This window comes from Egretta garzetta, unplaced genomic scaffold (assembly GCF_000687185.1).
Source record: "Egretta garzetta isolate BGI_Z169 unplaced genomic scaffold, ASM68718v1 scaffold77, whole genome shotgun sequence".
Classification (NCBI taxonomy): Eukaryota; Metazoa; Chordata; class Aves; order Pelecaniformes; family Ardeidae; genus Egretta; species Egretta garzetta.
In genome coordinates, this window is record NW_009260130.1 from 702,729 (window position 1) to 728,362 (window position 25,634).

At 50.8% G+C, this 25,634-nt stretch overlaps 1 protein-coding gene across 1 annotated transcript in view; it reads left to right on the forward strand.

The window, feature by feature from the left end:
• FRAS1 (Fraser extracellular matrix complex subunit 1) overlaps window positions 1-25,478 on the forward strand; it is a 131,614-nt gene extending 106,136 nt beyond the window's left edge. Inside the window, 27 exon segments of the mRNA XM_035896955.1 lie at window positions 810-934; window positions 1,638-1,778; window positions 2,703-2,930; window positions 3,217-3,330; window positions 4,606-4,756; window positions 5,861-6,020; window positions 6,464-6,626; window positions 7,097-7,343; window positions 8,279-8,623; window positions 8,942-9,102; window positions 9,481-9,628; window positions 10,973-11,178; window positions 11,658-11,814; window positions 12,441-12,641; window positions 13,989-14,176; window positions 14,365-14,690; window positions 15,503-15,712; window positions 16,104-16,264; window positions 17,060-17,274; window positions 18,666-18,816; window positions 19,889-19,996; window positions 20,167-20,326; window positions 21,080-21,196; window positions 21,771-21,937; window positions 22,275-22,480; window positions 23,642-23,788; window positions 24,894-25,478. Of these exon segments, the coding sequence (XP_035752848.1) occupies window positions 810-934; window positions 1,638-1,778; window positions 2,703-2,930; window positions 3,217-3,330; window positions 4,606-4,756; window positions 5,861-6,020; window positions 6,464-6,626; window positions 7,097-7,343; window positions 8,279-8,623; window positions 8,942-9,102; window positions 9,481-9,628; window positions 10,973-11,178; window positions 11,658-11,814; window positions 12,441-12,641; window positions 13,989-14,176; window positions 14,365-14,690; window positions 15,503-15,712; window positions 16,104-16,264; window positions 17,060-17,274; window positions 18,666-18,816; window positions 19,889-19,996; window positions 20,167-20,326; window positions 21,080-21,196; window positions 21,771-21,937; window positions 22,275-22,480; window positions 23,642-23,788; window positions 24,894-25,478 (5,288 nt within the window).
• Window positions 25,479-25,634: the final 156 nt, after the last annotated feature.

Below are 25,634 nucleotides of genomic sequence, written 5' to 3' on the forward strand. Positions count from 1 at the left end.
GCAGACAAACCTTTAAAGCTAATGAGCTCTGAGGAAACCTCGGCCAATCGTCTGGCTTGGGCTCATTTATTTATATCAGATCCTGGTATCATTCGTAGTGTGGCCATTTAACATGATAAACGGGTGAAAACCTTTTTGTCAGGGTTTTTGTTGTTGTTAAGAGCAGCAAAACTGTCAAACTGGCAGCGGTGAGAGTTAAAGGCTCAAGTGCTTTCTAAAATGCTCGTCGGGTACTTTCTTCTGTCTGTGTCGCACCTAATGACCTGTAAAGATGTCACTATAAGTCAGCGTTGAAAACAGGGCTTAGTCTGTTCTAAATGCAGGGGTGCAAGGAGGGGGAAAGAGAGCAGAGACTTTGAAGGCATTTTTGAAAACTGCTGTGAGGCCAAGGAAACCTTTTGCCCCTACTTGGTGATGCCCTGGTTTGATCAGTCCTGTGCAGGAGTGAAATGGCAATCGAAGTGTTGCCTCTACTGTTTCTCTGACAGCTTCTCTCTCGCTCTCGGCCCTGAGAAGCCCATCCCCAACAGGCTGTTGGGGTGCCATTGTAAAATTGTAAGTCTGGGAAGAAGACTATACTTCTTTTTGCAGAAGGGGTGCCACTACGTTAATTTAAAAGTTGTCGAGTGGACTTTTTAGGAGGCTCTGTGCCAGCTAAATCCCTGGCTCAGCTGAGGTTCACAGCACAACCCAAACTGGAGGAGAACAAGCCAAGACTGAGTGCTTATGGCTAGATATGTCCAGCTCCCTATATTTTCCTCTGTCTCGCTCTATCTGTTTTACATTTTCCCCTTTTGTTGTTCTTTTAGGGACAAGAATTAGTTCTTTCAGCCAGGCAGACTTGGCCTCTCGCAGCATCCGGTATGTCCACACCAGTGACTTGGAAAAGCATACGGATGCGTTCACCTTCTCGGTTTCTGATGGAACGAATGAGGTAAGTCCCAGCATGACTTTTTTGCCTGAGTCAGAGCAGGCTATTGATTCCGTAGGATGTGGTGTGGGAGTCAGTTTTCCTCCTGCATGCTTGCAGAGACCGTTACACGTAGCAGAGAAAATGAAACAAGCCACACGCGGGCTTGTCATTTGGCAATGGTGGGTGCTCTTACTTCCCCTGCTGTGAGAGATCTTACATACCACGGGGAAGGGAGCAAGCCCTGTGAAGGGAAGGGCTAGCCACCTGAGATGTAGCCTCATGAGACTGCTTTACCAAGATTTCAGTTTCTGGTTTTCATCTGCTTACCAATTGCTCCTGGAGCTCAGCTTTGATCCAGTGCACTGACAACACACCCAGCAGCGCAGTTAGACCCTTGAGAAATGTCTCCTTCCTACTGCCTGACAGGGAAAAAATCATAGCTGCAAGTAGAAGGAGAGGGACAAAGTAGAATGAGGGAAGGAGGGAAAAGTGGGCGTCCATAAATATCACAGAAGGAGGAAGAATAAATTAGTGGGGAAGGATAGTAGAGGTCATATTCACAATATCTGAGCTTAGAAGCTCTTGTTTACTGACTAAACAAGGCCAAAACAAAGTGACCCAAACTCAGTGGATCATTGTGGTCTCCTTAAAGCATTACTGTTTCGATGGAGTTGCACTCTCGGTAAACTGAATTCATCAAGAGAGGCTTTGCCTCCTGTTCCAGGTGAGCCAGACATTTGACATCACCATAAACCCCGTGGATGACTCCCTACCCGTGGTGCAAAGCCTCGGGATGACAGTTCAGGAAGGTGTGAGAAAAACCATCACAGAGTTTGAGCTTAAAGCAACAGATGCTGACACAGAGGTAAGGCAGGACTCCCCATTGCCTCCTCCCTCCCCTGTTGTGCTGCACATCTGGGCTATCAGAAAAATGGGCTTGTGTTCAAAGAGAGAGATCATAGCGAGTGTCATCTCTCCCTGTGATCATACCCTGTCTCTGATCACAACATCAAACAAACCGCTTGTGGGAGGCCCAGTTTGTATATAAATAGATGAATGAGTGCTTGAGCAAAGCTTCATCTGGGATGTCTCCCAGATACATCAGCAGCAAACCTGCGTGGAAGACATTTAGAAGCTGTGATCAGAGCTAATCCTTGCCCTGTCCCACCTGCTCTCTGAACATTGTGGATTTGAACTGAGCTTATGCCTAGCCTTGACACTGAGTTTATGCCTAGCACAGATGAAAATGTCATTTCCTCTTCCTCCTCCTGGGTCTGGCCGGAGGCTCTGCCGTGTTGGCTCTGCCTCGCTGTGCTGCAGTTGCCCTGCAGCAAGAAAGCAGAGCTCCTGGCTGCCTGTTACTGCCCTGAGCCAAAGATCCTGCCCCAAAGATTATCGCGGCTTCCGCCCCGACAGAAGTGACAAGGGGCGGGTTGTTTAGAATGGCTGCAGCATGGGGGTCTGCTCTTGTGTTCGAGTGGGGTCACGAAGGCGGGAGCCATCTCAGACCAGCCGAACCAATAGTTTGGTGTGATGTGTCTAGCCTAGCTCTCCCTGATCGGGGTTGTTTTGTAGATAGCCACCTTGGGAGAGGGATAAAGACAGGGCAGGGCTCAGGATGAATCAATTCAGCCTACGGTGCTGAGTTTCAGCCCTTGGTTGGAAACGCTGTGCTAGGAAAGCTGTCTGGGCGTAGAGTCCCTCTCCAGATATCTCGAGCTGGAAGGACCTGCCTGTCCAGGTCCTGGGGTCACATCATCAGCTTTGCCACTCTGTCTCCTCGGTGCAGGCAGAGTCAATTACGTTCACAGTCATGCAGCCCCCTCGGCATGGCCTGATTGAACGCACCAGCAACGGGCAGCGTTACCACCAAGCCACCACCTTCACGATGGACGACATCTACCAGAACCGCATCAGCTACAGTCATGATGGTAGCAACTCGCTGAAGGATCGCTTCACTTTCACCGTGTCTGATGGGACCAATCCCTTCTTCATTATGGAGGACGGGGGGAAGAAGGTAAGGGCAGGAGAAGGGATGTGAGGGGGAGTCCTTCTGCAGCTAATAGAAAGCTACCTCCTCTCAGAGAAGGGGAGAATTGGCTGCTGTAGCTCCACTGAAGATGAGGGCTGAGTGTTCTCAGTTATGTGATGCCATATGCCTCTTCCTTGGTGTACCAGCCTTTGTGTGTGCAAGCTCGCCCCAGGACCTTGATCCCAGCAGAGCTGAAGGGAGCGAAGTTGGTAGTATGGTGGATGAGGCTCTGACTCCCCGAGTAACAGCCGTCTCTCTGAACTTTTGTCAGGTTGTGACAGCAGCACCGCAGCGCTTCAAAGTGGATGTTCTCTCTGTGGATGATGGGACACCCAGGGTCATCACCAACCTGGGTTTGCAGTGGCTGGAGTACGTGGATGGCAAGGTAACTGCCTGTCTGGGTTCAGCCTGGATTGTTTCTCAGGCTGTTCCAGGAGAAGGAGCTTCACAGGAGAACCTCCTGATCCTTCAGCGTTTTTATTTTTGTGATAAAGAACAGGCCATCCTTCTGTGCCCATGAAGTGCACCAGAAGGCAGAGGTGTGCAGGGATGACTGCACTGCAACTCCATTAGCTAAACCAGTGTCATGGTTTAACCCCAGCAATGTGGCTCCGGGGCACCTGGACCACCTCCTTCCCTTACATCAGCTGGCCCACCAAGCCTGGCTCTTCTTGGCTCTTGCATGAGCTGTGCAGTGCAGTAAAGCTCCTGCCTGCCTTCCTGGGTGGACACGTCCTGCCCCTTGTCCCTCCTGCCTGGGGCGATGTGTTTTCAGCTTTGCTGATGGCAGGGAAGCCTTGCTTATGTGCCGCAGCAGCCATGATAGAGATACATGGCTTTCAAAGAAATGTGGTGTAGGGATTTCTTGCTGTGACATGCCTTTGTTTTGCTGACGTCCAAACAAAACCACAGGGAACTCTCTCTCGTGCTTGTTTTTGAGGACCCAGCATTAACTGCAAATAAATACTTTGGTTCTTCCCAGGAAAAAAGGTTGGAAGCCACTGTAATATGAAATGGTATTAAGAAGTGGCGCTCTCAGCTCCAATTCCTGACTTCAGAAAAAGGACTCCTGCAGTCTCAGGCAGTTCAATTCTCTCTCTTTCTCCTGCTGTTAAAGGTGTTTTCCTTTTAAAGAGAGGTCTTTTATTTTTAAAGAGAAAGCAAAATGTGGTGGAACCAAGGCACATCCATGTGAGGTCCTTTGAGAGAGTGCAGGGTCACTAAAGCAGCATGAACTGTCCTGAGTCGTTCAACTTGAGGCTGTTTGCAAATGTTTTGGGCAAAGCCAGGCCTCACCTGAGCATCAGCGCAGTTCATGGAGCGGTGGTTTCCTGGTGAAGCAAAAAAGATTTGTCGTAGCTTTTAGCCCTGGCTAGATAGGCTGGGCACCTTGTTCTGAATTTGCTTTTCTTTGAGCCACAATGGGTTTTTTTATTGAACAAACCAGATGTGAGGCAGAATGGGGATCCTGCCTGTGCTGTCACACACCTTGCGGGGCATCTGTCTGTTCAAGGCCGCTCTGTGCTTTTACATCACCAAGCTTTTCCCTCATGGAGCATGGTTTGACAGAGGGGTGGTTGGGCTTTTTGGATGAATGGTCAATCAGACTCGCACTGCTGGATCTCCAGAGCTTTACTCCCTCGGTTTGGCTTTAATCCAGGCAACCAATCTAATCACTAAGAAGGAATTACTGACGACAGATCCTGACACAGATGACAAACAGCTGATCTATGAGATAACAACTGGTCCCAGGAATGGTTATGTGGAGAACAAGCTGAAACCAGGGACAACTGTGACCACCTTTACACAGGGTATGGAAGTTGGGCTGTGTACTGTTGCTTTTTTCCTTCAGCTGCTTTAGTTTGTTGAGATAGCTTGCGGGGGCCGGGGGAAGGTGGGAGGGGAGAAGACAAGGGGCAAATCTCAAACGTGTGTCAAAAATAAGAATTGAACTTTGCTCTCAATTGCAGAAATCCTGTAACTTCTTACAGATGCCAACCTGTGCACACCCAGGTTCTCCAGACTCGTTAGAGCTGGAGATTTGACTTGGGACAGTAAAGAGAAGTTGTAGATATTGCATGTGGACCTAATCCTCACAAGGTCTGGATATTGCATGTGGACCTAATCCTCACAAGGTCTGGTAGATGCTTAGCCAGCAGCGCACGCTCAACAACGTCTGGGAAGTTCACTGCTGCAGGACTGAGGGACCCTCCATTAGGAAGGGGAGGTGCGGGAGGAACTGCTTCCTCCGCCGCTGTGCTCTTTCCGATTGCTGCTCCCTCCAGACTCCCCCAGGCAGGCTGGGAGTGAACGTGCAGCGCAGCCTTTTTTAGCATTTCTGCTACTGCAGTTTGCAGAGCCTCGCACCACCACGCCGCAGTAGGTCCTCTACAAATGCAGTCAGCAGTGCTGCCTGTCCCTTCTCATCAGACCCTGCCAGCCATGCCTGGCCTCCCGTGCATTCAGGAAAAAAAAGAAAAAAGGAAGGGACCGACTTTATTTTAGGGCTGAAGCTTAGGAAACGTATTATACTGCAGAAGGTCGGAGAGCCCGAACCATCTCAGCAGTAAGAAGGAGCCCTGTTAGGACATGCCAGATTATAGAACAGAGTTGAAATATGTGTTGCCCAGGCAAATTCATATTCCTTGCATTTCATCAAAGCCACTTTAAATTTACCTTGCTGTTAAGTATGAGCCATTATGGATAAAGACTAGGGAAGGGAATGTCTTGTCACAGCTTGTAGGCTGGCTTCTACCACAGGTGAGACCAAGGAAGTTTAGAAAAGCTGCTGCAGTGTAAAGGGTGTATGGAGAACCTGGTCCCCACGGCCATGTGGATGCATGTCTCCACACTGCTCATCTATAAAACTGGCAGTGAATTTCTGAGTTGGCTCATGGGATGTCTCCTCCCGGCAGAGGATGTGAACCAGGGCCTCATTCGGTACGTGATGCATGAGGAGAAGGTTCAGGAGACCACAGACAGCTTTCAGTTCCTAGTGAAGGACAGCAAACCCAATGTGGTCAGTGGCAACATCTTCCACATCCAGTGGTCTCTCCTCAGCTTTACATACACCAGGTAATGGCATGGGCCTTACAGCACTCTTCTGACGGGTGGGCTCTTCTCTGGAGCGGGGCAGGTTGTGAATGGTAATATGTGATTGGACCTACAGCATGGAAGGGAAATGGTGGGGCAGTTGCCATCATTTCTGCCTGTGTTTTGCTGGCACCCCGCCCAACCTTCCTGTTGAATTAATGCTGTTGATTTCTAAGGGGGGGAAGGGGGCCAACAGTAGCTGGTACAGAAGCAGGACCTCATGTGTGTGTCAGGGAGAAGTGCCTGCCGGGTTAAACCATGGAGCAAGGTTGCCGAATAGCCGCCATCTGCCCAAGTCCCTGATTGTTCCTGTCCCTCCCATGGAGGCAACAGTCAGCCTGAGCCTGTGGTGCTCAGTATCAGCATAAACACACGGTTTGCTCCCCAGCCTGTTATTTATAAATGTCTGCTTGATACGTTCCCAGCTACAGCGTCAAGGAGAACGCAGGCTCTGTGAGCGTCACCGTGAGGCGGATCGGTAACCTCAACCAGTACGCGATTGTCTTGTGCCGCACGGAGCAGGGAACGGCCACCTCCAGCTCCGGTTCACAGCCAGGAGAACAGGACTACATGGAGTACGCAGGGCAGGTAGGTTGGGGACACCAGGAAAGGGAAGGTCTGACCATGCATGCCATCAAGCTTGGATGAAAGAACTGATAAAAACTGATCAAAGCACAAAGGAGAACTGTATTTCCTTTTGAAAAATGTGTGGCTTGTTTGCTTTCAGAAGAGGGTCTCTTTTCATCAGTTCTTTCTGTTGGCGGGTAGGCTTTGCGGCAGCGTTGCGACAGACCACAAGCGTTACAGGTTTGCCTGAGTAGGAATGTCACTCCTGATCATGCAAAGGGCTAAAACCGTGGCTGAGACCAGAAGGGGCAGGGGCCTGCACGCTGCATTTGTCGCTGCCTTTGGCCTCCCCTGACCATTTATCCTCGGTTAAGGTCCATGTCTGATGCCACCTGTGCACAGGCTGTGTGACTTGGGCAAGGGGAAGACAGGAAAGACAGAAAGTTTCAGACCCCAGCCCAAAGAGAGCAGCCCACTTGCTGCCTTTCCAGGTGCAGTTTGAGGAGCAGGAGGACACCAAGGCCTGCACCATCGTCATTAATGACGACGACGTCTTTGAGAGCATGGAGAGCTTTGCGGTGGAGCTCAGCATGCCGGCCTATGCTCTGCTGGGGAACATCACCCGGTCCACGGTCACCATCACTGATGCAGAGGACGAGCCCACCCTGCAGTTCGACAGCAAGACGTACCACGTCAGCGAGAGCGCTGGCTTTCTCTCCGCTCCTGTTGAAAGGAAAGGTGGGTCGAGCCGGGCAGAATGACTTTGTGCTCCCCTGGGGCTCTGCGGCCAGCACGGGAGGGAAAGCGACTCCGTGGGCGGTGCTGCGGGCGAGACGTGCAGAGTCTGAACCCGCAGGGCAGGGAGGGTGGATGGGGAGCCCTGGAGACTGTCCCCAACAGTGAACGGGAGACAGAGAGAAGTGAAGCACCTGCGGGCAGACCGTGGAGTACGTGTGGCTGCCTAGAGCTTGGATTTTAATTCTGTGCTCAATAGATAATAGAAGGGGTTTAGTGCCTGTATCCTGCGGTCTTTTATCACAAGACCAGGATTAACTGTAAAGCTGCTGAGGAGTCTTTGCAGTGTATCCCTCTGCCAGGCTCAGGCAAACGACTCTTTCCTGTTGGCAGGCAAATAACAGTGACCCCCAAAACAAGTGGTGTCCCTTGGAGCTTGCTTGTCTGTGATTTTGGGGTGATTCTTTGATTTTTTTGGAAGTAGCTTTGCAGCACAACCGAAATGACAAGCAGCAACGCAGGGCAGATGGCTTTTTGGGTTCTTCTCTTTCCCAGCTCTGCTAAAGTTAAAGCTCCTGGCTTTTGGATTCATTTCTCCTCCCAACACGAGCAGGAGCAAACCCTTGTATTTATTTGCTGCTTCTCTGCGTTCTAGATACCGTGGTTTATGCGTGCACCCTATCAACGTGCTGTATATTCTTTAACAGGCAAATGCCACCCGTTTCCTGATCGTAGTGACCGAGAGTGCAGATTTGGAGTATGCCTGGAAGTCAGACCTAAGCCAGCTTTTATGCAAGTTTAGGAGCAGGGATGGTGTTCTTTTTCACTCCTCACCCTCTTTTCTGAATGCTGCTTTATTATTTAAGCGAATGGTGTCTCCACCAAATAGAGTGAAAGTATTTCCATAGAGTTACAGGGTTTTTTCTGTTGGGTCTTAGGGGATACCAGCAGCACCGTGTCTGCCGTCTGCTACACTGTCCCCAAATCAGCCAAGGGAAGCAGCCTTTATATGCTGGAATCCGGCTCCGACTTCAAGTCCCGGGGGATGACGGATGACAGCCGCATTGTTTTTGGTCCGGGTGTCACCATGACGACGTGCGACGTCACGCTGATCGATGACAGTGAATACGAAGAAGAAGAGGAGTTTGAGATCGTATTGGCCGATGCCTCAGATAACGCACGCATTGGCAGCCGGGCTTCGGCCAACGTCTTCATCGCCGGACCCAACGATGCCTCTACAGTGTCCCTGGGGAATGCTACTTTTACCGTCAGCGAGGCTGCAGGTGAAGAGTAGCAGGGGGCTCCCCAGGGCTGCTCCACGCTGCGTTGGGGCGCTTGCCGTGAAAGCGCGCTTTCACCAGGAAGAGCTATCAGAAGGAGCGATTTAGGGCACAGCAGCAGAACTGTAAACATCTGCAGAGGGTTTCTGTTCTTCCCTCTGCCCCGGTGGGGGAGGTTGGGGGTTGTTCTCTGCAGTTGCCTGCGCCGATTGCAGGAACAGCGGTGGAAGGAGAAGGGCATGCTGAAGGGGAAGGAGTGGTTTTGTGGTATGCAGCTGCTTTCTCATCTTGGTTCTCTCCCATGTGTAACTGGTGATGCAGGGAACATTGAGATTCCAGTCCTCCGACAGGGACCTGATCTCTCAACCCCCGTCTCGGTGTGGTGTGCCACTCGGACATCAGACCCTCCATCCGCCAGCCCGGGAATCGATTATGTCCCCAGCTCCAGAAAAATAGAGTTCAGGCCAGGCAAGACAGAAGAGGTGAGGAACCACTTCCACTCCTGATGAGTCTGCTCTGTCTAGTGACGCTTCTCTCTTGTTTATGTGCATACTCTATATTTGCCATTTGCCTGTTTCGAAAATCTTCTCGGGGCCGCTTGAGAATTGTTAATGAAGCTGCCAGGCACAGACTCACATCTGATCAGCGCTCCAGCCCGAGAAGATTCAGTCAGGCCACCTCTCCCAGGATAAAGTTGGCTGCCTGTTCTCTGAAATGATATCTAGACCATTGTTTCCATCGATTAATGAATTCAGAAAAGGCCTGACGTGTAATGACTTTACGTCAGACACCCAAATGTGAGTGCTGGGAAGGATGAAAGCTTTGCATCTCTAAAAGCGGGACTTCTGCTTTCCTTCTAGTTCTGCACTCTGACAATCCTGGACGACGCGCAGTACCCGGTGATAGAAGGGCTAGAGACATTTGTTGTTTATCTCAGCTCACCCCACGGAGCCGAGCTGACAAAGCCGTTCCAAGCGATCGTGGCCATTAATGACATCTTCCAAGATGGTAAGTTATCCGTGGCAGCTCTATCCGGTCCCTCCTAGCCTCCTCCTTAACACTTCCACGCAGCAGGAGGCTAGTCTGCATTAGGTTATTTCTAGGCTGGATTTAGCCCATTTTCCTGAGATCCTCCCATTCCATTTGGCTGTCCTATTTCTTTCCATGCTTTGCTGTCCACAAGCGTGGAGTCTTCAGAAGTGCAGAATGACTTTTCCTGTAGTGTTGCCTTGCTTTCAGCCACGCTTTGCCTCCTCTGCTCCGATCTCAGTCCTTGTTTCATGCTTCCTGTGAGCTAAAGTCCTCCTTGCTATGCGAGAAATTCTCACTGCATGTTTGCTTTCCCTTGCGTTTTAACATCTCTCGTGTTTGCTCGCCTGAGGAAAGCACACGCTGTATGAGCTAACTTGTGGTAGTCATAGAATCATAGAATCACTTTGGTTGGAAAAGACCTTTGAGATCATCGAGTCCAACCTTTAACCTACCCCTGCCATCCCACCACTAAAGATGAGGTCCCTAAGCACCCCATCCATCCTTCTTTTAAATCCCTCCAGGGATGGGGACTCGACCATCTCCCTGGGCAGCCCATTCCAGAGCTTGACAACCCTTTCGGTGAAGAAATTTTTCCTAATGTCTAGCCTAAACCTGCCCTGGTGCAGCTTCAAACCATAATAATTTCTGCCTTTGTATCTTTTGTTGAGGTCTGCCCTCTTTGCTGTGAGCTATGTGTTCTGTGTCTGTCCACAGGCAGTAGGATAATGCTTTGAGACATAGCATCCATTTCAGTACTGACTCCTCATGTAACCCCTTCCTGACATGCCTTGCAAACACACGCCATCCCTGTACCGCCACCCGTCTTGTTCTCCAGCACGTTGCAACAGCACCAAAACGATAGGGAAGGAACAAGTTTACAGGCTGCCCAGGGGGGTTGTGGAGTCTCCTTCTCTGGAGATATTCAAAGTCCTCCTGGACACAGTCCTGTGTAGTGTGCTCTAGGAGAACCTGCTTTAGCAGGGGGGTTGGACTAGATGATCTCCTGAGGTCCCTTCCAACCCTTGCCATTCTGTGATTCTGTGAAGTTTCATCAGCGGTGGGAGTTAGGTGCTGAGGAGAGACGCCTTCTTGCTGAATTGCTGCAGGGTCTGCTGATCCTGTGCTCTGTGGAGGGTTGATGGCAGTAATGGTCACTTGCTTGTTTGAAACCAAATCCTGCTCTGAGGCACAGTGAAGCTGCCATTTTATTCTCTGGCTGCCGGACTCCGTGCAGCGGTTCTCCTAGGGTGTATGTGCCTCGATTGGCTCCTGTCTCTCTGTGGAGCTGGAACACTTGACTCTTTTTATTGCCTCCTGCAGTACCAAGCATGCAGTTCACCAAGGATGCATACACGGTGAAGGAGAAGGAGGGTACCTTGCACATCCCCATCTTCCGCACCGGGGACCTGAGCTATGAGTCCTCTGTCAGGTGCTACACACAGAGCCAGACAGCAGAGGTCATGGAGGACTTTGCAGAGAGGAGAAATGCAGAGGAGTCTCGCATCACTTTCTTGAGAGGGGAGAAGGTGAGCTGAACCTGGCTTATAGGGAGACTGGAGAACCATTGATGGGAGAGGTTCAGATCTCCTCCTCGGCTCTGCATTGTCAGAGGGAGCTGACAGAGCCTGTCCACACTGGTTTCGTAGATGTTTCAAATCACAAATTCTTCTGGTCGTGGAGATACGACATGACTCTGAAGGGGTTGTTCATTTCATAACAAAACTGGTTGAAACATGAAAGGCAAATCTTCCAAGTCAGTAGGATTCAGGGTTGTTGAAGCAGAGAGCTGTCGGTTTGTGGAAGTAGACGTCTTCACTGCTGTGTCTCATCATGTAACTGTGTGGTTTGTCCATGCTGCAGTAGCAGCCTTAAAAATAGAAGTGTTTCTTCCAGGATCGACAGTACTCAGACATTAAACCCCAGACAGTGAAGCACAGAGTGGCCCTGAAGTGGCTTCAGGGGATTTATGAATGTTTGCTGTTTTCTCCTGCTTGCTTGGCCTCAGGTGAAGAACTGCAGTGTTTCTATCAGTGATGACCCCGCCTTTGAACCAGAAGAGCAGTTCCAGGTCTATCTTGGTAGCCCGCTTGGAAACCATTGGAGTGGAGCTAGGATCGGAAAGATGGACACGGTGACCGTAACTGTCACCAATGACGAAGATGGTAAGCGATGAGACTCAAAAAGGATGTAGGGTTTAATTTAGTGCTTGTGAATGCCTTCAGTCACATGGTCGCAGCTCTGTGTGCCAGTCACTGATGTGGTGGCTTTGTGCACTGGGCTGGTCTTAAGGGAGGGATTGAATAGCAGTGGCTTGAACCCACCATTTGTCCCGTCTCCCGTTCCCCTGCAGTTGCACGGGGAGCTGCTGTGCTTCCCCTGGGAGGTGTTGCCTTCCCTCCACAGTGTCACAGCTTGGAGAGATCTGTGGGGAAGAAGAGGGACGCCAGGTCCCTCTGGTGTGACCGCCAGTGGGAGCTACAGCACCATCACATGGAATGGATTTGGGGGGGTGTGGATCACTGGGAGGCAGGGAATGGGAGAATCATTTGCCATCCTCTGTAGCCCAATACACGTGTTGGATTTTGTCCCAGCCCTTGCCCTAATTCACATCCAACCCTTATAGCTGTAGTTTTGGCCCCTGCTTTGAGACGCCCCTTGTTCTGAAGATGTGTAGGCTGAGTCTAAAGGAAGTTGAGCTTAGCTAACCCTGGTGGCTGAACGCCCTTCATCTGCAAACAGCCATCTGGTGTGCAAACCTGGGGCTTTTTCTTCACTGATGTTTCTTTAGCACCCACCATTGAGTTTGAAGAAGCTGCATACCAAGTACGGGAGCCGCCTGGCCCGGAGGGTGTTGCTGTTATAAATGTCAAGGTGGTCCGGAGAGGGGATCAGAACAGGACCTCCAAAGTCCGCTGTAGCACCCGCGATGGCTCAGCTCAGGCCGGAGTGGATTACTATCCCAAGAGTCGAATGCTCAAATTCAGCCCAGGTAAAGGGTCCTTGGAGGGAAGATTAGAGGCGGTGGCGTGAGCGGTGGCATTTTCTGTGTATCCGAAAGGAGCCTTGAAGGGAAACACTCAGGAGATTTGGAAAAAGCCAGTTTTTGCATGAGGCTTCCAATGCAACACAGGTCTAACTGCTCCCGGTGAAGTGAACTGCAATAGCTGTAAGGAGGCGTAACGTACCCTTAGATTTTGGGGTTTAGATTTGATTTGGGGTTTGATCTTGGGCTCGTCACAGTCTTTGTGGGAAGAAACACCTATCCAGCTCCTCAGTGTGTTACAGGTGGGGTGCAAGGCTTTTCCCCTTCCCTTGCATTGGACCTGCCCTTTCCCTTCTCCCCTTCTGGTTGCCTAATCGTTCTCCGTTCATACACACTTGGGAGCACCGGCCCTCTCCGCTCGATAAGCAAAGGGCCAAGCAGGGGTGGGCAATGAAAAGGAGGAGGGAATGAAAGCCCGGAGGTGGTGAGCTCTTCACTGAGCAGACTGTAAATGCCTAAGGAGGCAGAAAGATGGTTGGGACTTTCTGCTCGCTGGAATTAATGTCACTTGGAAAAATGGGAAGGCCATCACAAATCTTGCCATGTTTTCCCTTGTGTACAACATTTCATCCCTTCACAGAGCCCCGCTGGATGAGAAGGATCTGGGGTTTGGTTTGTTTGGGTCTTTTTTTTCTGTTTTTTTTGGTAGTGTATTTTAAATATACTACATAGACCACCTCCTATGTGGACTTTTTTAATGCGTGACTCTTCTGGGCTGCAGCCTTGCACTCTGCAATGGCTATAATTTTGTTACGCAAAAAGGCTGAACTGTTAAATGAAGGGTGATCAGAACAGAGGAAGCGCTAGCATCTGGCAGCTGGGAGTAAAGTGGTCTTTGGAGGATGTAAGGCTCAGCAGAAATCTTTCAGCATCCAGCGCAACAGCTCAGACCGTGTTGCTGGACCAAGAAGCCCTCAGCAAACAGTTCTGGTGTGAGAGAGCAGAGATGCTCACAGCAGGGGTGGGAACGTACTTTGGATCATAGATTTTTACTGCAGACAGCTAACACAAGGCAGGCATTATTAATCCTCAGGTGGCATCTGCTAGTAAATCTATCACCTCATCAATTGGATCAGTTGTCATAGCTGGAGTTTTATGTAGAGGGTAGACTCCTGTGTGGACGGGGCTAAATTATTAGTAGCAATGAGCAGAAATAAAATTTATAATGTGTATTTTATCATAATGTTTCAGTGGTCATAGCCTAGACCAGCTGTGCAGTTTTTTTATGAGAACTTCAGAGCAATATCTGATGACGAACTGAGTTCTCTCTCTCTCTTGCATTTCCTCCCCCAGGTGTGAACCACATCATGTTTAAGGTGGAGATCATGTCCAATGAAGACCGGGAGTGGCATGAGTCCTTTTCTCTGGTGCTGGGTCCAGATGATCCGGTGGAAGCTGTTCTTGGAGATACCAGCACTGCAATAGTGACTATTTTGGATCAGGAGGCAGCAGGGAGCCTGATTCTACCAGCACCTCCTGTGGTAAGTTGCCCATTGCAATGGATGTGGTTTAGTACCCTTCAGGTACAGACTGAAGACCCCCATTGGGGTTTCTAAAGCAAAATTTAAGAGCTGCGGCAATGTAGCAGGCTTGGAGTGTGTGGGAAGGACGGCCTGTTCTGCCCCTCCCCTCCGCCCCAGGCGAATGTGGCCATCTTGCATCCATGCAGGTCGTCACCCTGGCTGATTACGACCGTGTGGAAGAAGTGACCAAGGAGGGTGCTAAGAAATCCCCCTCCCCAGGCTATCCGCTCGTCTGCGTCACTCCTTGTGACCCTCACTTCCCCAAGTACGCCGTCATGAAGGAGCGCTGCAGCGAGGCTGGCATCAACCAGTCGTCAATACAGTTCAGCTGGGAAGTCGCAACCCCCACGGATGGGAATGGAGCCAGGTCGCCTTTTGAAACCATCACTGACAACACACCGTTCACTAGCGTCAACCATAAGGTACGTGGCTGGGTACCGGCATGGCGAGGCTGCAAGAGCGCATGGCATAAGTCAGGCGAAATGCGGTTGCGTTCCTGAAAAGTCACGCACCTGAAAAAGCGGCTGTGCCTAGATAAGAGCTCAGCACGCTGATGTGACCTGTGTTTCCAGGGTTTGGCTGTGGGATTATCTGCTTTCCTTCCGTCCGGCTCTCATTTTGCGGCACTGCTGCCTCTGTGGCCTGAGACCCCTCTGTCCCTGGACCGTTCACGTCCTGCCTCACAAACAGAATTACTGTTTTCCTCTGAGGGCTCTTCCCAGGCACTCCTAACTGTGATGTCTCAGCTCTTCTCAGGCATCCTGGTGTGTTTCTAGACCATGCCTACTTGCGCATGAGTCTGAGACATTTTTAATTGCACAGAGATTAAAACCTAAAATCTCCCTGGATTTGGGAATTGGCATGATACATATGGGTGCTTCTTTGGGGATGATTTTTTTTTTTCTCTTGGCTTCAGAAAATTTAGCACTGTTCTTCTCTGAGCCTGCTAAAAGCACCACTTCTGTTGACGTGGGAAGTAGCTGTGAGCGCTCAGACACTTCAGTAAATCCCTGGTGGCAGGAGACAGATGGAGCCTGGCAGATCATAACAGCTCAGGCTCCCTCTTCCCCTCCCTTCCGTATGTGGGCAGAGTTAGGAAGCTGTAAAGCACCCGACATACTCAAACATCTACTGCAGTGTAGGTAACAAGAGGCCAATCACCCCTGCAAGCCTGAATGGCCAAGCAGATGTTGGCATGCGTGTGCTCCTAATTTGCATTTGAGTGTACCTTGCCTCCGTGCTGCCTCAAAACACCAGGACAAAGTGATTTTGCTACGTGGTCAGACCTTGCAACGCTGGTGCATTTGACCCACATCCAATGGACAAGGCTGGCCATGTGGGGACCCCCCTGAGAAGCAACGTGGTTACCATAGGCACAGACAGTGCCATTTGTCACACTCCTGTGGTCGCAGGGACGGCCCGAGGTTTCCAGGCACAGTCGTTCATTGCCACTCTGAAGTACTTGGATGTCAAGCACAAGGAGCATCCCAACAGGTATGAGCCTGCAGAAGGGGAGAGCGCAGTCCTTCACCGGGCCCCCTGGAGTTACAGGGCTGGCTTGGGTCGAGAGGAGAACGTGTGTCTGAAAGCCCATCCCTCCATGCCCTGTGCCCTCTCAAACAGCGCAGGGTGCTCAGGGTAGCACCCCCGCTCTCTTCCTCGCCCCCTGCTCTGCTGAGGGGGTGCCCTTCCCCTCAGGAAATTTGAGTTGGTGGGACAGCTTAAGGAGCAGATGTGTAGACAGGGAAATCTAGCTGGAACTAAATACCAGGCTGCCACTAGCAGGCTTACCCTGTCTGTGCTGTGCTGCATGGGGGAATGCGTGAGGCTCCCGTGCCTGCCAGGGCTGCTTTTTTCCTGCTGTCTCATCCGCTATTTGTTCCAGAATCCACATCTCGGTGCAGATCCCACATCAGGACGGTATGCTGCCCCTCATCTCCACCCTGCCGCTGCACAATCTGCATTTCCTTCTCTCCGAGTCTATCTACAGGCACCAGCATGTCTGCTCGAACCTGGTCACCATCAGAGACCTCAGAGGCATCTCGGGTAATTTTTAAAGCCAATTTTTGCTTTCTGAACTTGGGGGTAGGGAGAAGCCAGTAAAGAAATGCAGAGAAGGTGGCTTTGTCTTCCTCTGGGCTCTCTTGACATTATGTAAGTAATAATTAATCTTCCTGTACTAACAGCAGCTAACAGAGTCGCCCCGTTGAAGATGAGATGCATGGGAACATTGAAAAGATAATGGGGTTAAGCAGCGTTGCTCGGTTTGGGGAGGTTGCAGGTTCACACCCTGCTGGTGATTTTCTGCTTTTCAAATCTGTCTTGTGATGCCCATGTGGTTAGAGGGGGATCCGCAGGGAGTGGATCGCTGTGTCTGTGTCACGGAGGTCTCCAGTGGGGCAACAAGGACCAGGAAAAGCAAATTCACTGCTGAAGTAAATGCCAGAGCTGAAGAAAAAAGTCAGTTTGTGTCTCTAACACTCAGGGTAATGGGGTCCACACTTGTTTCGGGGTGGGCAGGGGGTTGTGGTACTTTATTTGGTTCATTTCATACTCAAGCTGTTCTGCGTTCCTTAAAGTTTAACTTCAACCTTCCGTTAGTAGGTTCATAAGTTTGGTTTTTAGGATTCTTACCCCGTTCCTGTAACATTTTCCCCCGTGGAGACCCGCGTATATTCAGTTTGACCTCTAGGATAATGGAGAGGACCCCATTAAGTCCCTAAGACAGCAAGTCACTGACATGATTAGGGAGTGAAAATGGGACCTTGGTACTTGTCTCCAAGCTCTCTAAAATCTGGAGTGATTTTAATGTGGATCTGTCCCAATGTCTCTCAATCCCAGAGGCAGGGTTTCTGGATGAAGTGACCTACGACAGCATCGTTCTCGGTCCCGGCTATGACCGCCCTTACCAGTTCGACCCGGCAGTGAGAGAGCCAAAGACGATCCAGCTCTATAAGCACCTCAACCTGAAGAGCTGCATTTGGACTTTCGACGCTTATTACGACATGACCGAATTAATTGACGTCTGCGGAGGCTCTGTCACCGCTGACTTCCAGGTGAGATGCCATATCCAAAACTCTTCCACATAATCCAGATCTTTCTCAATTCTTAGGCAAAGCTCCGCTCTGTGTTCAGGAATGTTTGCTAGGTAGGTTTGCTGCTCTGCTCTGTACAATTGGAGCATGGGGGGGGGTTTTCCCCCCTTTATCTAGAAAAGAGCGTGCTTCGTGAAATGCTTTTAATTAGTTTCTTTTGGCTGGGCTAACGTAGGTTTTATTCTTTTTAATCTTCAGAGCACCAGTAAAATATTTTAAGTATAAGGATGTATTGGAAATAGAAAACGTTCTCACCTGCGCTCCAATCTTTTACAATTTTGACTGTATTCTTAGCCAATATAAATAAGCAAAGAACAGAGCAGAGGCACATCAGTTGGAGCGAGGTCCTGGGAATTTTTAAGTAATTTCTTAATTAACCGACTGGCAGACCAAAAGCCAGAAATGTTCTTCTACAAAATAGCAGCTTTTGCTACTAGATAGGTCTCACTGCCCTCTCCTGGATGGATTCTACATGTACATCTCGCTCAAATGAATATCCCATCTACATTAGATTCTTTTATTAAATTCCCAGCCAGAGTGTTACGGCCAGCATCATCTCTTTTAATTCCTGCCAGTCTGGAATACTTTGTTAACTTTCCTTTTATAGCTCCAATTATTTGTGCAACTCCAGAGAAGCTACTGGAACTGAACAACTGCATAATTTAGTACGTGGAGACTGGCACCAACCAGTCTGGAATGTCTTTCTGAGCTCTCTCAGGGGCTGGCAGAGTACAGCAGCGCTCCGCAGATAATAAATGGTGTATATATAGCCGGAGAGCTGTGGTGTTTCAGAATCTCTCAGGGCCAGCCCTGAGCAAGCAGAATTCGCTTGTTTTTAGTTCACGGAATTGGAGACGGAGGAGTTTTTGAGGTGAAGTTGTGACCTCCCTTTGTACCACGACACCAGTGTGCTGTAGCACTTACCCTTATTTAAAAGGCAGGTTTGTCTAAGGTGCCTCCATGTAAGGGTAAAGAAAGTTCAGACAGTCATCTCAGACTTAATCGTAGGAGTTTTGTAGTACGTGAGGAGCGCTCTGCGCCTGCATACTTCTCCCCAGCAGTTTGTTACTATTTTTCAAATGGCAGTCCAGCAATAACTTTTCTGCAGGTCAGCAGGTTTGCCAGTAGTGCTCGGTCTTTATGGAGCAATGACCTTACATTGCTTTAGAAATACTTCAGCCCCACATTATCCTCCCTGTGCTTAGGAGATACGTAGTCCGGAGTGAAAAAGGAGCCTTCTGTTGCAGGTACCCTGGCTTTTTTCCCCCATTTGCAGAGCAGAATGCGAATGCAGTGGGTGCTGTGAGTCTGGGCAAAGGTGTGTAACCACCTTTTGGGGTTTTTATTGACAGGTACGGGACTCTGCTCAGTCCTTCTTAACCGTCCACGTCCCGCTCTATGTGTCCTATATTTACGTGACAGCGCCGAGAGGCTGGGCTTCTCTGGAGCATCACACAGAGATGGAGTTCTCCTTTTTCTACGATACTGTTCTCTGGAGGACAGGTAGGTCTGAGGCATTCGCAGGGGGATGGGAGAATTGGTTTGTTCTCGGTTTTGCCTTTTTTCTGCCAGTTTCTGCCCTGCCACCGCAGTCCCAAGCGTGGGTGGCACTCGCTGAAGCAAAGGGCATGCGGGCTGAGTCCAGGTATGCGGCGTTGGTGTAAGCTCAGCCAGGGGCCTGCCATTTCCCCCCAGACGATGGGAACGGTTGTCACTGAGCCCTAGAAAGTGCTGCAGGAAAAGAGCTCTCTCCTCATCAGAGTCTCCGTAGCCAGGCAGAGGTTGCTCCCTGCAGGATATTTGGAGCGATTTCTCCAACACTTTTCAGTGGTTCTCCTGTGGGAGCTGCAGACACGTGTTCCTCAGCCTCCAGGCTCTCACGGATGGACTTTTTCCCGTAGTATCCCCTTGTTTGTTAAAACAGCAGCAGCAAGCCCTAAATCATTCCTGTCCTCTGCTGGTGGTTACATCTGTGCATCTATGTGTGTTTTATCCTGTGCCTGCATGTCTTCTGTTTCAAGCTTCATTTTCCTTTCTTTTGTTAATTTGTCAATTTTCCTTTCCTAAAAATTTGTTAATTTTCCTTTCCCACAATATTTGGAGCCTGTGTGTGCTGCAAACCCATGCCTGCAGCCTTGAGCAGTATTGCTGCTCGAAAGGCGACGAGGAACAGGCAGTGCCTCACCTTGGATTTTATTCTGCCAGCCGTGACACTAACTATTGTAGAGGAGGGACTTGCGGAGCCCCTCCATGGAGGGCCACTCAGGAATTAAGGCCAGGAGTACCCAGAAACAAATATCTACAACTTATTATGTAAAATAAGTTACGTTCACAGGCTGATCATAGCAGGGAACTCAGCGTATTTACTTCTTTACGCTTGAATGAGACTTAGGCGGCACGCATGGATAATGGAGGAAGCGTATAGCTGGCTCACTGGAGGATGATCCAAATTAAACCATGCCTTTTCGGAGCTCTCTCAAACGCTCTGGAGCTACGTGGGGCTGACAGAGCCCACCCCAGAACCGACTGTGCTGTGTGGCCTCCCCAGTGACTTTGTTCTTGCTGCACCGTGCAGGGATTCAGACAGACAGCGTTCTCTCAGCCCGCCTGCAGATCATCAGGATCTACATCCGCGAGGACGGCCGGCTGGTTATCGAGTTCAAGACACAGGCCAAGTGAGAGCGTTAGTCCTGACAGATTGAAAAATCAACGTACAAATACCCAGATCTGTTCTAAAAACCCAGGTAGCAGAACAAGCCCCCCTCCCCATGAGGAGTCCCTCCGTGCTGAGGTGCTCAGCGTGGGGTCTCCCCGTACTCTGCCTTATCTGTCACCTCCTTGTTCTCACCCCAGGGCTGTTTGTAATGGAGCACCACAGCCTGCCAGATGTCAAATCTTTCTTAATGACTCCAGACCATTTGGGAGGGATCGAATTTGACCTGCAGCTGCTGTGGAGCGCTCAGACTTTCGACTCTCCCTACCAGCTCTGGAGAGCAACCAGCTCCTATAACAGGTAAGGACTGCGGGTTCAACCACCTTCAGCAGCTTCCCACAGCACAGTGTTCTTCTGAAGCAATGAATGTGCGCGTAGGTAACAGCAGCAGCGGAGCGGTTTCTAACCCAGGCCTGAGAGAGCAATCCCTCTTGCCCTCTCAGCACCCCCAGTGGTAGTGTGGCGTGGTCAGGAGCCAGCCTTGTTCAAGGGCTTGGAGCTAGAGCACACGGGGAGCCGCTCTCAGGGCTGAAAACATTCCTCTACAGCTTGTGTAAGTAGAGGGAACAATCCGGTCATCTCCTTGTAAATGCATTTTTCTAGCAGTTAAACCAGTGGCTAGGTAGATACCGGAGGTGACAAATGTATTCAAGGCTGCTTTGCAGTCTGCAAGTTAAAAGCAGGATGTCGCGTCCACGACTGACTTAATCTGTAGTGCTATGCTTGGTGGAGGTAGGTACCTTAAGATCGAGAAATATTCTGTTCGCTTTTTTAAAAAATTCCTTTTCGTTACTAGTTGTGTCCGTGACCGTTTATTCTCCCAGCCTGTGCTCCTTGCAGAGAGGGTCAAATTAAATGCCGCAGGTCAAATTTGTCCCTCCTGTGGCTGCTGAAGTAGATGGACATTTCTGAGGCGAGGGAGAGGTCCTGCTACGAACTTCCCCTTGCCTGCTTACGCTCATTAGAAAATGGTGGGTGCTAGGTGAAGACATGGGCTGGGTGAACAGCTTGGAGTCTCGTTCGGTGACCGCAGTGTCTGCTCTCTGTTCCCAGGAAGGACTACTCTGGAGAGTACACGATCTTCTTAATCCCTTGTACTGTGCAGCCCACCCAGCCGTGGATAGAGCCCGGAGACAAGCCCCTGCCCTGCACGGCTCACGCTCCCGAGCGGTAAGGAGTCCCCGTCATCACGGCTGCAGGACAGCTTCAGCCCCCTTCGGGTTGTTGGTGAGGTCCCAGCAGCCCTGTGGCGCGCTACAACAGCAGCAGGAAGGGAAACGGGGAGGGAAGGAACTTCCCTTTAAAGAAAGTCTTCACTTTCTTTAAAAAAAAAGAACTTTCTTTAAAAAAGTTGCCCTCACCCATGTGCCTGCCTTCCCTCTGTCACATCAAGCGAGACTGTGGACTCCCAGAACAGGGGCTGTCCTGGGCTGTCGTACGTCTCAGCCCAGTGGTTTTCAGCCTCGGGGCTGCAGAAGCCCGCGTGGCCTTCGGTTGTCCCCAGGCAGAGAGAAAAATCAAACCTGTTGGGAAGAGGCTTCAGCTGGTCGTGCAGAGCCCTGCACCATTACTGGAAATCTGGGGCAGGGTGAGGGGCAACAAGTCATCTCGGGTCGAATACCACCGTCGTACGGGCCGCTGGGCTATAAATGGTAAAGCAGGAGGGAAGAACAGTGAAGCAGCGTGTAGCTTCCCATGCGTCCAAATGAAACCTCTCCCTTCTCCTTTCCTGTCCCAATTTTAGGTTTTTGATCCCAATTGCCTTCCAGCAGACAAACCGCCCAGTTCCTGTCGTCTACTCCCTAAACACAGAGTTTCAGCTGTGTAACAACGAGAAGGTGTTTCTGATGGACCCCACCAAATCCGAAATGTCCCTGGCAGAAATGGATTACAAAGGGGCCTTTTCAAAGGGTAGAGCTGAATTTTCTTTTTCTTTACTGTTCTGCTTGTACCTAACGCTTCCATCTTCCCAACTTCCATTCCTCAGAAAGAGAAGGGTAAAACCCAGATTTGGTTTTGCCTCTTTCGCAGCAACAAATGACATTTTGAGGGTGTTAGAGCCCCGTAGCGGCATGACCAGAAGATAAGGCAAGAATGTGCTCTGGCACAGTATCCCGTCATCTGCACGCGCAAATCAAAACCCTTCAACACTCAGCGCCACGTGTAGTTTGGGGCATTTGGCTCTAACAACGGTTCTTTTGGTGAATCGGAGAATTTAACCCGACCGTTTTTCTCCCAACCTCCTCAGGGCAAATCCTCTACGGCCGCGTGCTCTGGAACCCCGAACAAAACCTAAATGCCGCTTACAAACTGCAGCTGGAAAAAGTCTACCTGTGTACGGGCAAGGATGGCTACGTGCCTTTCTTTGACCCAACGGGCACCGTCTATAACGAGGGGCCCCAGTACGGCTGTATTCAACCCAACAAGCACCTGAAACACCGATTTCTCCTCTTGGTAAGTTGTCTGCTGTCGACAAAACTGCGACGTTGAGTATCGCGTGTGATCACGGCCGGAGAAGTCTGGTCTCAGCCTCCTGGTGACCTAACGGACCTGGGAACTAAATGGCCTTCGTGCTCGCGGGGAGGGGCAGCACACACTGGTATTTAGCTCGTGTTGGCTATGTCAGTCCGCATGTCCCCACTGGCCCGACTGTCCCAGATGACCTAGCGCTGTTGGTTGGCTGTTTGACTTCCCCAGGCACCCCCAAACCCCACCACCCTCCCAGCCACCTGCACCTTGGTGCAGCCACAGAAAACCAGAGCCAGCATAAAGCATGGCCCTGTGCTAAATGTTTCCCTTGTCCCTGAGAGACCTGAAGCGCCGGTTTGCAAAACTGTCCTCGCTTCTTCTTTCTGCTTGGCTCCCCCCTCCCCGCCCGACTACGAACAGATTCTGACCACAAAGGGATGAGAAGTGAAATGTGGTGGATTTTTTGCAGTACTGGGCAGACAGGTGCAAACCGTGAAGACAAGATCAGTTTTTCCTGTCTTTATCCATCAGTATTTCTTAGTCTAAAAAAGAAAAACAACCACAAACTAGGAAGAAAAAGACATGAGCCACCAAACTTTTAAAATTCTCCTTGATCCCTGCTTATTCTATGGATTGGAGTTGACAGGACTGGCACCGTGTAAAGGGAGATTTATTTACCGGTTACAGAGAAATTCTTTGTGTATCAATCTACCGTTAGCCCCCACGATGGGTTCAGCTCTTATTTACACGCTTTGTAGTTAACATTTGCCCGCCTCCTCGCCGGCGGCCCCGTTACCACTCACGGGCCGGGGGTAACGTTACTGGTGTCGGTGTGGTGTGCATGTTGGAGCGGGCTGGTTAAATTCTCCTCCTGACCTTCAGCTCTACACGCCTGCTACTGACACGGTCAGTGCTGAAACAGCACGGAGCGTCTACAGATCGCACGGGTCACGAACATTTTCTGTGCAGTCAGGTGTGCTTTTAAAGAAATGTCCGTGCCCACGTGTAGGTGTGGAGACCTGGGTGTTTGGATTCCGTTTCTGCAGCGGAGTGGGTGTCGTTTAGTGAGCTGGCTTCTGGCTTCCCCTTGGAAAGATGACAGCATGCGCTCCGAACCCGTAACTTCGTAACGCCTCTCTTTTCCAGGACCGAAACCAGCCGGAAGTGACGGATAAGTATTTCCAGGATGTGCCTTTTGATGCCCACTTTGCTTCCGAACTGTCCGAGTTCCGTTCGGTAAGCAGCATGCCCGGCGTCGACGGATTTACTCTCAAGGTGGATGCTCTCTACAAGGTACGTACCGCCTGATATTGGTAGCCCAAATGTCCCAAATACTTTGTGAATCGTAAGCACTGGGCCTGACACGGCCTCGAGAAACCAAATTCATGCTGGGGCAGGTCCTGCAGCCTTCTGCCATTCAACGGCAACCCTCGACCAGCATTTCTGATGGGACGCGCTGTCTCCACACCCACCCACAACACGGTCTCCATGGTGGGAGGTGGCCTCGCGTACGCGTGACCCTCTGCAGCTGCAGATCGCGCTGTAGCTGGCCTGGCCTTGATTTGCCTGGGTGGAAATGCAGGCGAGAGCTCGGAGTCTCTGGCCAGCGGTGGAGCAGGTAACCGGTGCCGTTTCCTTCCTCGGAGGGCAGCCGCGGCTCGGGGCTCCCCGCGCCCCTTCCCAATTACAGGGGCAGGCGACCGCTGGTCGCGGTTCCCCTCTGCGCGCAGAGGCTGGGAAGTGTTGGCCTCGGAGGGGCCAAGCAGGTGGTGGCAGAACAGGAGGGGCACAGGGGGAGCTCTCGAGCAAGGGCACAATTTTTATGTGCTGATTTCTGGGCTTGTTTGTCCCTTCCCGGAGAGGCCCCCCCTTGTAACACAGCAACCTCTGTTTGCTTAGAATCGTAGAATCATAGAATCACTTTGGTTGGAAAAGACCTTTAAGATCATTGAGTCCAACCTTTAACCTCACCCTGCCATCCCACCCCCAAACCCTGGCCCTCAGCACCTCATTAAGGGCCTTCTGGGCATTGCTGGCATTGTACCCTAAGTTAACAGTGGAGCAAACTCCAGCACAGAAAGTGGAGATGAGGAATTTATTCTGGTGATTATTTTTTTTCCCAACGCACTCCTTAAAGCTCTTAAAAAAAACGTATTATTAATGTTCCTGAATTAATCATCGCAGTTGCCAAGGATGGACAACAAGACCGTAACAGCTCGCTTGGTGATAAACATTATTGCAGGTGCTCCTGAAAACACACTGAGCTTTTCTGCTGATATCTGCGTGAGGCAAGAAACGGGACAAAAACTGCAGCCACCACCACCTTCACGTAACAAAATCACTTGGTCTAAAAGCCGTGGTTAACATCTCCTCTGTGCTCGTCTCCCCTTTCTTACAGGTGGAAGCTGGGCACCAGTGGTACCTTCAAGTCATCTACGTGATTGGCCCAGAGAGCATGGCGGGGCCCCGCGTCCAGCGATCCCTCGCTCGCCGCTGGAAGCGCGGCCGCAGGGACCTGGTGGAGGGCGACGGGAGGCTGATGCTGGAGGACTCCTTGATCTACGACAACGAAGGCGACCAGGTCAAGAACGGCACCAACATGAAGTCGCTGATTTTGGAGAAGGAGGAGGCCGCCATCGCAGCCTCCTTATCGCAAACGGGCGCTTCGCTGGGGAGCGCCTTCGCTGCCGTCACCCTCCTGCTGCTGGTGCTCGCGGGAGTTTGCCTCCTCGCCAGAAAGTGCCGAAAGCTGCGGAGGAAGCGGGCGGCTGCCAGAGCCGCCCCGGAGGAGCATCCCCTGAACACCAAGGTGGAGCTGCCCAGGGGCGCGGAGAAGGCCCTGGACAGCCGGTACTGCACCGTGCGGAACGTGAATATATTGAGGGAAACGGGGGGCGTCGGCGAGGGGAAGGGCAGGAAGGTGAAGCAGGTGAATTTGGAAGTCAAAGTCCACAGCAATTTGCACGACGGAACAGAAGTTTAACGGAGCACGCGCTTTGGTTTGCTAAAAGCTTTTTATAAATTGTAAAAAAAAAAAAAAAAAAATATTCAAAAAAAAGAAAAGCTATGAGAAGTTGTGCTGGTACTTTTATACTCCTGGGAGGAGAGGCTCTCGCTCGCCTCTGCTCCGGGCTGAGCT